This window comes from Lycorma delicatula, chromosome 2, assembly GCF_047948215.1.
Source record: "Lycorma delicatula isolate Av1 chromosome 2, ASM4794821v1, whole genome shotgun sequence".
Lineage (NCBI taxonomy): Eukaryota > Metazoa > Arthropoda > Insecta > Hemiptera > Fulgoridae > Lycorma > Lycorma delicatula.
The window spans coordinates 134,282,843-134,296,430 of NC_134456.1; the positions used below are offsets into that span (position 1 = coordinate 134,282,843).

At 32.0% G+C, this 13,588-nt stretch overlaps 1 protein-coding gene across 1 annotated transcript in view; it reads left to right on the forward strand.

The window, feature by feature from the left end:
• Positions 1–1,003: 1,003 nt before the first annotated feature.
• LOC142320257 (uncharacterized) overlaps positions 1,004–13,588 on the forward strand; it is a 482,609-nt gene continuing 470,024 nt past the window's right edge. Inside the window, exon 1 of the mRNA XM_075357959.1 lies at positions 1,004–1,297. Coding sequence (XP_075214074.1) covers positions 1,213–1,297 — 85 coding nt within the window. The 5' untranslated portion in view covers positions 1,004–1,212. The remainder of the gene's footprint in view (positions 1,298–13,588) is intronic.

Sequence of the window (13,588 nt, forward strand, 5' to 3'; positions counted from 1 at the left end):
AAGGTGTTAATAGAGTTGGTTCAAATGCTTGGAAAAATTGTATTTAACATCTAATTAAAGAAGAAAAAGACAAGGAAAGCGGACATTTATGTCAAAATATTACTTAAGATATGATAAAGTTGGGAAACGATGACAATAGTTCAACAAACAAGTTTAACAGGTATTAAGAAATACATTAAAGTAACAAATATTTTTTTATGTTTTACTTAAAATTTTAATATAGCAGTAACTTACATTCTTCGAATTTTTATTTTTATTTAAATAGATCATTTTATCACACACAATTTTCTAATTTTTGTGTCAGAAGTTATCATTTTTATGTTAAAAGTAAAAAATATGTTTTTTTCGCAAGATTGCGCTAAATTAAATTGGAATTGCCATAGTGTTATTACACGATTTTGGTTTATTAACGATTTCGTGAAATGGGTTTACCAGTAAACCTAGACCAACTGGAATCTAGAAATTGTATATTGGTCTGATTTTGTAATTTAGCCTGTAATTATAAAAGTAAATTACATTCCCATTTGTTATTAAATAATTTAATTTATGTAACTGGCTATATTATGGAGTGACATGATAGTATCATTGAAGAATTTCTACAACGGCTCAAAAAGTGTTGTTGCTGATTTATATTTATGAGTATGTACCATCGATTAATTTTTTATTAAAAGAATGATTTTTGTAATTTATTTTAAAAAAGAATAAGCGCATTTCTGGAGAGAGCAGCATCTATTTTCTTAATTCAACAAAAAAAAGGATAGTACAAAATTTTTATTTTGAAGAGGACATAGTTCTAAAGTGCACTGCTAGGTAGCTCTTGCTTCGTTAATTGTTGAATTTGTCGTTGTTTAAAAATGTTTTGATTTTGTAATTTAACAGTAGATGGCGTTTGTGTTGCTGTATGCACTGTTATGTATTGTTTATTTTGAACAGGTCGGTGTCTGCTTATGTTCATCGGTCTCGTGCTTTGTGTAGTCTTGTTTTGACGTTGGGGTGGTGAACGTCTGCGGTTCATGGTTTGGTTCATTGTATGTTATCATATGTACATGTGGATTACAGACTGAATTTTGTTCTTATTCATGTACATAGTAGTCTGCTGATTTATTGGCAATATTGTAATATAACAATGTTTTAATGACATTTAATTTAATGTGATTTATTAACGTGAAGTAGGCGTAACCAGTTATAATGTGTAATTGTGACAAGTGAACTATGCCTTCAGTAGAAGACAAAATGCCTGGAAGTATTGATGGAGGTGGTGAATCTGATGGATCACTTAGCTGGGAAGATTTTTTCGGTATGTTTAAACAACTTAATTTTTTAATATAGTTTATTTTTACCCATCCAGTCTTCATCACGAATGCCAATTTTAACCTCTAAATGCTACCGTTAATTGCAATTAATAACTCCTGCAGCACTAGAAAGGTATAATTTAGCCTAATATTTAGTTATTATTGGCTGTTTTTTTTTCTCCACATTTTTTAAGCATATAATAACTACGCGGAATTAGATGATAAATTCTCTTAGTAAAATGTACTAATAATGTAATGCCATTATTGACTTGAAGCACGTGTTTAACAGTTTTCTATCTAGGAGGGTGTAGTAATGATTATTATAGCTAGTTTTTTTTTAATGGATGTATATGCTTATACATTTTTTCGGATTGATATTTGGTTATTATTCAGCACTATATTATTCGTAATATACTATTTTACATCTGACACACCTTATTTATGTCTATATATTTTTTTATCTTACAACCAGGAAATATATCGTTGTTTTCACGTATTAATCATGCTATTTTTTGTTTTTTTAGAAATATTTCACATTTGTCTAATATGTGGAATCATTTAAGTTCTGCTATATTTTAAGTTTCCAAACCGATATTAATGATTTTAACTTTTTAGGTTAAGTACCGGCTCGAGTTGAGACCGGCAACTTGAGATTACGCTATTAAATTATACTAGAAATTGTAGATTTCTTTGTTTGACCACAAGAAAGCAATTCATTTATTGAAACGATAACTTTTTAAAGTGCGTTAAATACAACTTTTACGTAATTATGGATTATATATAGATTACGTCCAGAATGCAGAACCTATAATGCTGTGTGCCGAACAATGTACTTGCTTTTATAGTTATTTATACCAAAGATTGTATTTAGCGTCAGCAACGAGTCGCTTTTATCCTATCCGACCCTGAGCATCCTCATCAGTTGCCCCCATCTTGTTCATGTTCTACTCCACTGGGCTCCTCTATCGCGTTTTGGGTCGTCCTGGGGGTCTCTTCTTTTGGGCTTTCCTTCCAGTTATGTTTTATCAAGACATGCTGTTGTCGTATTATTATCATAAAGTTCACTTCTTTCTCGGTTGTGCTTAATCCACCAAGTATCAACCCCTCTGGTCGGTCCAAGGAACCTTCTCAGAACCTTGTTCTCGAATTTTATGAGCTTTTTCCGTACACTTTATTTAAAATCCATGTTTTGGCTCCATATAATAAGACTGGTATGATGACTGTTCTGTATATTTTCAGTTTTGCACATCGTGAAAGCAATCTTGATGACATCATTTTGTTTGCGGTATACAGGCTTCTATTTGCTACATATAGTCGTTTCTGCATTTCATTTTGTAGCGAGTTCTGTGGGTTGATTACTGTCCCTAGATATCTGAAATTTGCTAAAGGTTTTGGATTAGGACTTAGAGATTACGAAATTCAATGACATACAGTACAGCAGAAAGTAATTGCTTCATTATTTGCTTGGTAAGATGCGAGGTGCCCGAAGAGCCCTCGAGTGTCTGGTCCGTATTAATACATAAAAATGATTATATGATATGATAATGATGTAGCTATGAAGTTAATAAATAAAATTTGTATAAAATAACAATTTTAAAAACATAATTTGTAAAATATTTTACGTCTTATTTAACCGCACACGTTGAACGAGAAACCTAAAAATTAGGTTAATGTTATTTAGAAACTCACAGAGCTACTTTGTTAAGGTGGATAATTAGTGATCCAAACTAAAACAGACATTTTTAATAGCCAAAACTTGAAAACAAACAATTTACTATTTTCTATACGATTGTTGGAAAACCTCTAAACATTAGTAGTCGTTACTGGAAGTTTTCTTTTCAGCAAATTTATACTTGTACTGTGGTTAAAACGTTACGCGTGATTTTAGTAACAATAACTGCCGTGAATTACTTAATTTGATTGAGAGGAAGGACTAGGGAATTTTTTTTTGGTATTATTTCCCTATTAATTACCTTGTTCAAAGATCTGTTAAATGGATTGATGCGATAACATTAACACTCCATAGACCATAAATAAAACGTTATATTTACCTTAGTATTTCGGTTTTAAAATTATGTTAATTATCCTAACATCTGCCGTGGCGGAAACATTTTCATTCATTAATCATTAGCATCTACTGTAAAAAAAATAGTGGTTTATAATAACATTGAAGCCCTTTTGATTAAAATTAAACTCTTTTTTTTATGTTTTCGTTCATTTTATTGTTTTATTAGAGTTCTTGTCAGAATTTGTGAATTTGGCCTACCTTTCTGATCGTTATGTTCGACAAAATTCATTTTTCAATCTAATAATTTAAAATTTAGCATCCATCAGTTTTGTCGATTTAACCATCCGTAAAATACGCCGATTTCGGTATTATTTATGTTTTGTTTTAAAAAATCTACGCTAATATACATTTTTTCAAAAGATTTATTTAGTATCAAATAAAACATTTTAACGTACGAATATTCTTCATATTATTCAGTTAAATGCCATCTCTGAAGTGGCAAAGTAATATATTTACCAAATTGTGAGTTGTGAGCTAACTACATTTCTTGCATCTCAGAGACTTCTTCTCTAAACCCCTAAAAAAGTGTGTTGTTTTCTTAGCTTATTTTACTATAATTTGACTGTTGGAATTTCTAATTTTATCAAATAATGAGGTTAATATTTCCTGTACGTAACCTTGTCATATTTGTGTAGTACATATTTTCAATGATTATTATTACTCTTATCGGACGCATATTTGGTTATTTCTTTATTGGCAGTGATAGATTTTAAAGCCCGGTATTTATTGATTTTACTCGTCTAAAACTATCAGCTATTCAGCAAAACTAGTAGTTAAATACGTTTTTTCTGGTTTGTAAATAAATAACAATTTTATCACCTATGCTTTGAATTGTTGTTCAGTACCACGAATTTAATTTGTAGCTTCAGTTATTTATTAACTTATTTTTTTATTAATTATGAATATTTCATTTTTATTCATTTCAATTATTACCGTTTAATTTAGTTGCTGGTACTATAATTTTTATAGATTATTCTATCGTTAAATCCTTTACTGTAAATTGAATTTTAGTTCTTGTTCACTTTTATTACGTGTACGAATACGGGCTCCATATTTAGCCTGTACTTTGAAAAATTATACATTTAAATTTTTTTTCTTGTTAAATATAAAATTAAATTTAATTCATGTAGCATCTACAATTATAATTTAATGTGACTGAATAAAAATTTTTATTTTTCCTGCAGCTTTTTTATCTCTTATTACTTGTATTTTTTATATATATATAAAAGTAAGTAAATTATGGTTATATCATTTTACCCATAAAAAATTTATTTAGAATTACCGATACGTTTTTTGTTAGAATGACTGTTATTTTTATTAGTCTGAAATAAGTGGAAAAGATGTTTTCACTTACAATTTTTGAATTTCAGTTTAGAATGATACGTTTTATTGAGTCAATTAGAAATTGGTTGAATTATGACTTGTGTTTCTGTTGGTTTTATTTCCGGTGAACAGATCTTCGTTGGTTGTTCGAACAGGTTGGTCGTTCTGAACAAAATCACCAGGACGCCCACGCGTCCCTGAAGCTGCTTTGGAACAACTCAAATAAAGCTTTGCGCGTAGTCCGAAGAAATCGATTCGACTTGTTTTACGAGAAATTGGGATTCCACAAACGACCGTTTAGCGATATTACGTAAACGATTTCACTTTGAAGTCGTACAAATTAACCGTGGTTCAACAATTTACAATAAAGTTACTCGGCTGCTGTTTAGTGTGGAAATGAAGGATAGAATTGCAGAAAATCATACGTTTTAATTTTTAGTGATGATTCAACATTTCACATCAATGGAAGGGTAAACACCCATAACTGTCTAATATGGGGTAGCGAAAACCCTCATGAAACTTTGCAACACATTCGTGATAGATAGCCCTAAGGTCAATGATTTTGTGTCCTAAGCAAACACAGACTGTACCCGTTCTTCTTCCAGGTGGCAATCCTAAATGGTATTTTATTTGGACATACTTTAAAATCTTCTAATTCCTCAGTTAGACGATGATGACTAAGTTGTCATACTAGACGCCATTAGTCAGCACGACGGGGCACCACCTCTCTACCGCCAAGAAATCCAAGAGCTTCTTGGTACTCGATTCCCTGGTCGGCCGTGAAGGTCCAGTTGCATGGCTACCTCGCTCCCCAGATTTGACACCACTAGATTTTTTCTTGTGGGGTTTCATTAAATATCGGGTTTATGTACCACCGTTGCCTGCCGATCTTGTTAGATCAGCAGGCAAAGTCTTGATAGCGAAGACTTCGAATTAACGCAAACGGTTACAGAAGTAATGACCGACTTACTGGCTACAGTCTAGAATAAAATCGACTTCAGGTGGGATGTATGTCACATTACAAATGGAAGCCATATCGAACCAAAGTGGATATTGGGTGACAAAGTTGATGTGTTTTTCTATGAAATGAGACCTCAACCGAATCTATAAGTTATACAAATAAATTTTTATGTACTTTTAAAGTTGTGAAGTCCTTTTTGAATCATCCGGGTAGTTACTTCCAGGCCAGGGCCACTATACCTGCATCGGTTCGGCAGAAGAACAACATCTGAATGTCGCTATTGTAATGGCATTGATACTGTTGAACATTCTATGTACTTGTGCTATAGATGGGGTGAAGTAAGACAAGCTCTTGGAATGTAACCCACCGGGTTGATCTAGTGGTGAACGCGACTTCCCAAATCAGCTATTTGGAAGTCGAGAGTTCCAGCGTTCAAGTCCTAATAAAGGCAGTACTTTTATACGGATTTGAATACTAGATCGTGGATATCGGTGTTCTTTGGTGGTTGGATTTCAATTAACCTCACATCTAAGGAATAGTCGACCTGAGACTGTACAAGACTACACTTCATTTACACTCATACATATTAGCCTCATTCATCCTCTGAAGTAATACCTGAACGGTAATTCCCGGAGGCTAAACAGGAAAAAGCAAAAACAAGCTCTTGGAGGGTGTAGATTGACCCCGGAAAATACGATTCAGTTCATGTTACTGGGTAAACGCGAATGGGATACTGTTGTTACCATGGCCAAGAGAATTATAAAGATCAAAGAATGATCCAGGGTATGAAACGGGGTGTAGTCTGGAGGTAGGGATTCACGGAGGCAGCTCATGAGAGGCCGGTTCGCCGAGGTGGGGCGTCCTTGATGACTGACCGGGGACCCCCTGAGTTCGTGGGAAAATAAAAGACCGAGACCCGACTGGATCTCCCTGGGCGGGTGGGCTGCAGTTAGAGGCAATGGCAGCATAAAAGACCGAGTCCCGGCCTACCGGGTGAGCGACTTCTGTAATGCACGACATAGCCGGATCCTACGGAGTCCCGGGAAGTTAGAGGCGTGGCAACCGCTGAGGACGCGCAATGCACATTGCTGGTCCATCCTCACTGACAAGAGGAAAAAAAAAGAAAAAAGGTCACTAGACCTATTTCATCATGAGACATCGGCAAATGTATTAGATATTTAGAAGGTTTTAATTATATTATTTTCAACAACGTACAAACTAACATGTTATTTTGTTAAAAAAAAAAAAAAAGTAAATACGAAAGAAAATAATATAAAGCTGTTTGGTTGTGTAAAAGAGCTATTTTTTAAATTAAAAACTTGTTTTTTACCCTTTTGAAACGGACGCAAAATAATTAATTACCTTACCCATAATACTGTGCTTAAACTATAGTAGTAAACAAAAAACAACATCAGGCAAATGCTTACATGCTTACTTTTTTATTAAAAACCGGTTGTATTTTTTAAAAAGAAAAAAGTTTATTTTCAGTTATAGTAATTGTGACTTTAATCCCGTGCTGCTTGGGGGAAGGGGACCGAACTTGATCATTCTCATGTGTGAAACTATCGCGTATCATGCGTACACAGATAGATAACTTCTCATCATTCAACGAGATATCATATGTTATATGATATCGTTGCTATAGATACGTATGCTAAATAAAGATAACGTATTTATCAAGATTAACGTCATATTGATTAATCAAACAAGATCTTAATGTACATAGGGCTTCGTTATACCTAACTTTATGCGCCGGTGCAGATCATAATCATCGAGCCCGTCTCATCCATTCAGTCGACAACAAAAAAGATTTTTTTTTCTTTCTGTCTGGTTAATTCGAACCACTACTAAACGTTGCGTAAATTACCGACACATTACTGTAGTTAGATTTGGTTGTTTGTATCTTGTGTTATCAAACCGGCATAAAACAAAAGATTTTCTGTTAAATTCCCTCCTTATTAAAGTTTTTTATTTATATTTTTTGTCATATTAATAAAATATTTTACTGTATAAGATGATGTAAAAGATGAATATTAATGTCGGTACGTGGAAATAATTAATAATTAATGTTCGTTAGTTTTACATTGTTGCAATAGCATTTCCCTTATTTGAAGGTCAAGTTAATTCCTCTTTTTTTTTCTTGGTATAAACAATTATGTAGTTTTAATTGTAAAATTCTCGTTGCAGTAATCAGAGTTGCATAATTCAATTCAGTAATCCGTATTTCTGTGCATCGTGTTGTATAAATTTATTTTTTTATTTTTATGAAGTGTTGAATAATTTTTCAAGGTAAGTAAACGGCGTGAATATCGATGATTCATTTCGTTATTTTGTGTGTATGTATGTATTGTTATTTTGTTTTTTTAATGTAACAGACCGTATGATTAACAGACCCACATTTTTCTTTCCGTTTTTGCTAATAGTATCGCAGTTCCTCAATCTAGACATTTTGCGGACGTTAAGTTTCTCATTTCTTAAGTTTTATAAAGCCTAAAATAAAATGTTTAATAATGTATCCTTTAAGGAATTTATACGCAGTCATATAAATTCTTACTTACGATGCTGATTGTTGCTTGACTTGTTATGATGGATGATCATTGATTTTTCAATACTTATATTTTAACTTTTCAGTTAAAGTAAACTGCTTATCTAGTCTAAGCGTATGTCTTTATAAAACAAAAATGTATTTGATTAAATTAATTTTTTTTCTTATTGATCGACCGCGACTAGATTATTTGATAATTTTGAAAGCGACTTGTGTGTGAATACGCAGATGCACATTCTTATTGAATTAATAAATCCTTCAGTAATATAGATTTTAAAATGTATTGTTTTTATCGTTATTATTTTTTCAAAAATAATAGTTTGATTTGTATAGTTTTTAAGCAGTACCATGTGATGACGATGTGTTATAATTTTAGTATCATGAAAAAATTGAACATTATTTTAAAAAATGGTCAATATAAATAAAAAAAAGTCTGGTGATCTGTCTGAATAGCCCATCTTTGTGGTAAAGGGTTTTAAGTCCATCCGACCGGTATAGGTGAATCATTTTATACTGGAATAAAGTTTAATTTTTCAGTTATTTTGTGAACATTTATTTCAGTTACAAAAATAATGTTCATTCATTAACTATTTCACCGAATAATACAGTAATAAAGTTTTTTCTAAATAATATAGAACTTTATTTAGAAATTCAGCTGTGAAATTTTTCAAAATAATAGTCGCTCCTACCAAACAGAAGTAACAGCTTTTGCATCGTACTGAAGCTGAGTTTCTTTGTTTACCATCTTATGCTTGGGAATACGAAATGTAATTAGCGTTACTAGTAATTTATCATAACGTACTTTGTAGACAGGTGGTTCTATCTGTCTTATAAACTCGCTATTATTCGTTTATAGTTTTTTCTGTCAATGAATTGACACGTCTGCTGATTTGCATACAGCAGTTAAAGTGATTATTACTTTGAGCCGGTTTTAACTATAAAATAGGTTATGTATATATATGAGAGTCAAGCTTGATGTTATGTATGCGGTCTGTCGCTGAAGATTCATAGCAGTGTAATATGAAGTAAACCTTTAACGAGTGTCTTTCAATTTGCTGTAGCCTGTAAAAGAATGTTGAACCCATTGTTGTCTGCTATGAAACGCTCACACACTAGCCCACTTCATTTCTAACGATTACTTTGATACGCTTGGTTCGACTGTGAGTGTTAGTTGACCGCAACTACGTTTATGTTTTTCATAAAACATGAGTTGTAATGCTGGTTGTAGAAAAAGTGATATTTCTGTTACTATCTGATGAGTAGAGTCATAAATCAATTAAATCAATTTCAATATACAGATGCAGAATAACAAAATCGTAAAGCTTACTATTTTTTTTTTTTTAACACAGTTGTATTCAGTTAATACTGACTCGACTAAAATCAAGTACGTAAAATAAATCAGATAAATTTATTTGTATCGATTAATTTTATTTGTATTTCGTTGCTTTCGAAACGTTTGATCACAGTTTTCTGAATTCTATGTTTGTGTCATTAATTAGGAAAACCATCGACCCTTAAATTTTTTCAAGGATTTTTTTCAATAGGTAACACCATTTTTTGGTGAGTTCTTACAATAAACGATGGATTTTTTTTATAAAAGAAGTTATTTACTAAACATTATTTTAACCTTTATTTTGGAAATTACTCATAAAAAAACTGTTTCAGTTACTATTTTCAGTACAAAAAATAAATCGAGGATATTCATATTTTTTCAGTACATTTGATGATGTACCCTGACCGATAATTATAACAGTGAGGCATACGTCATCTGTCGAGATACGACAATGGAACGGCTCATAGTTATAATAAAAGTTTTGTTTTATGTTAAGGTATTTACACGCAATTTACTACGAATGATACAATGGAATTACCGCTTTAATAATTGGTTCTCGATAATGTAAATTAAAATCTTCACAATCGAGTTAATAAGATACGTTCTACTTACCTTCACCTCATTATATTATTCATCTTTCCATTTTAAAATGATTTATTTTTTAGTTTACGTATTGTTTATTTATATACAAATAAACTATAGTGGTTTTTACAAATAGTTTCAGAGTTAATGATTGCTGTCTTGCTTAACTTATTTGTGTCTAGTAAAAATCCATCCATCCATTCATGGATAGAGTAGCAACTACACACTATATTGTTAACTGAAACGCCGTTGAATATTAACTAAAACCTATCCGTTGGAAGAAATATTCTGAATGGTTAAAAAGAAATACAATATTGGCATTTTTAAATAAAACTGCTGAGTAATACGGGAGAAACGAATGTATACAGTCAACATCTGTGTCCGCGCACTACTCCGTTACTACGTCACAGCAGGCGATACCGACATATTATAATTTTGCTTACGCTTATATAATAATTTTTTATATAAAAATTATGATTATATAATCTTTTTTGATACTATTTAGTTTATAGCAGTTATTAATTTTAGGAACACCTAATAATTTTACCGTAAAGTAATTATTTATTTTATATTATTAATTTATTTGAAAAGATAAAGGATTATATTTAAGGACGAGTCAGTAAAAATAACTATCTGTAGAACAAACTCCCTTTTTCATTTGATTACAAAAAAGATTTTCGACGTTTTAAGCAGATGAGCTATGACGGAACGTTACTAAAGGATTTGTAGTTACGTTAATAATAATAATTATTATTATTTTAACTTATACCTCATTGCCCTAGTTTGAAGAAGTGATAATAATGTGTAATAACCCGTTAGAATGTTCATACTATCAGCACTATTTTTAAATAACATCTTAAAGATCTTTTACCATAGGAAAATTGTATTTTTAATATAATAAAACTGCAAAAATCGTTTGGTTAACGTTTCTATAAGGTATTTTATTTTAATTCAAGTACATTAAGGCGTTATACGTATTCTCTGTGTGAATGTACACAAATATTTAAAGAAATATTACATACGTAATGGGAAACGCTTTTTCATATGCAGTTACATATTACATTGGGAAACAAAAAATAATTCTTTTTTGTCTCAAGAAGAAAAATATGTGATTCTGATAGTATTTTTTCTCCTGAATTCGAATATGGTATTGGTTTTTCCCCATCACGCAAGGTTTCCGAGAGGCAGGCATTTATATAATTTCAAACATTTTAATACTTTCTGCATTCTTAACTAAACAATATTCAAACATTTGACTCACCTAGATAGTAAGAAATGACGATTTTCTGCTATATTTTGCCTGTGGAGCATCCCTCTTGATGGTCCAATAATAATCGGCCAGCATAGGATTCCATTTCCCTTGATACTTCTTTCCCATAGCTGAAATCTCCTGATGAAAGTGAGTGAATTTATTGCCGTTATGTAGAAGCATAGCTTTTAAACTAACTCTAGAGGAATCGACGAACAAGCGTCATTCAACAGAATGACGCTTGAACAGAATGAACATAACCCAACAGGGTTATGTTCATTAGAAAGTATCTCCATAAGAGAAGAAATGTCGTGTCATAACAAAACACTAAGCCATTTTCTTCAGAAAAATAGTCCTTATTCAGATTGACGATTACGATCAGTAAATATCTGTGTATTTTTTTTTAAAGAAGATTCTATCCTTTTAGCCGAGAAGAAAGCATTTCAGACTGTTTTTTTGATAACTTTAAATTTCGTATGAGATCGTTAAAATTTTCTTGAGTCAGTAAATGAGGCTCAGATAAACTGCTTTGTTCAAAAGTTGTATCACCAGAATCTGTTTCTTTAACTTCCTTACTTCCTTACTTTTGAGCTCTCTTCATCTATTGTCACATGTTCTGGAAGCTTTGGTACGGGCAATTCTTTGCAGTGTGGAACTGGGCTAATTGCAGATTGCAAGTTAGGATACACCACTGTATATTTTGATTTTGATGTAATCCCTTTAATATTTGTTAAGCAGAAACAACAGTCAGAAGAGTGATCTTTGTGTTCACTCCAAATCATAGGGATAGCAAATGGCATGTGGCGTGTGCCATTTTTCCATGCAGTGAGAAGCCTAGAACACGATAAACAACAGATGTGAGCTCCAAGCTCTTGTATGGTCACCGACGTTACACCCAAAATAAAGTTCATAATAACAGTTTTTTTACTAATGGAGTAAGGTTTCACCTTACCACATACATAACAAAAATTGTTTGGATGATTTAAACAAATTCTAGGCATTTTGTAACTAACGACTAATTAAAAGAAATAAAGTTGTAAATATGTGATATACAATACTTCAGACACACAAAGCACTCACAAAGACGTGTTTACTGGTTCATTACTATCTCACAACTGGCTCGTTCTGATGAATGTGTGTGTGCTGTACTAGAGACGTTTGTACATGTCTATACGCGTCGGAACCTTTTTTTTCCTGTTTAGCCTCCGGTAACTACCGTTTAGATAATTCTTCAGAGGATGAATGAGGATATGTATGAGTGTAAATGAAGTGTAGTCTTGTACATTCTCAGTTCGACCATTCCTGAGATGTGTGATTAATTGAAACCCAGCCACCAAAGAACACACCGGTATCCACAATCTAGTATTCAAATCCATGTAAAAATAACTCGCTTTACTAGGACTTGAACGCTGTAACTCTCGACTTCCAAATCAGCTGATTTGGGAAGACGCGTTAACCACTAGACCAACCCGGTGGGTTACGCGTCTGAACCTGCGCAACAGTAGCAGCACTACCCTTTGAGCTAGCTCATTTGGTTTCATCATATTTACAATGCTCTTAGAAGCTTTTACTTGACAGTTTAGAGATACTCGTGTTTGATATTCTGTCACCCCATCTGTGATCAATCAAAAAAATGCAATAAATATTGCTACCATTGAAAACAAAGTGGTGAATTGAGAATTATTTGGATTTTTGGATATAAAGTTAAAACAAAATTATTGACATTTTTATATTTAAAACCGTAAATTTTGTGAATTGAAACCCGTATAGTACAAACCGACAGGTTTTGAGGGTGATTTTATCTTTTTTAAAGGGTAGGATTTGGATGGTTCTGAATTATTGATGTGCTCAAATGCAAAAGAGAGTATTCGTTGCCTATAAGAGTTGCTTTTCCCCCATTTTTAAACATAAAGTAACGATGACTTAACTTACTTTGATAGCGGGTGGGTTTTAATAATTGATTACAAAAATTTATCCGATCACATTCGCTGATTTATCAAAACGTTTGTTATACGTAAACATGAATAAAAATTTGTTTACGAAGCATATGTATAAATATTATTTTTTAAATTAAATCGTATATTATGTCATAACAATTCGTTGAACACTGTATGTAGTATTAAATTACATTAATTCTAATTAATCTATATTTTATACTTGAAATATTCAGTCGCGTATATTTTTTACGTATTATTAGAGGATATTTACTCCAAATTTATGTAAATCGTTACGGTT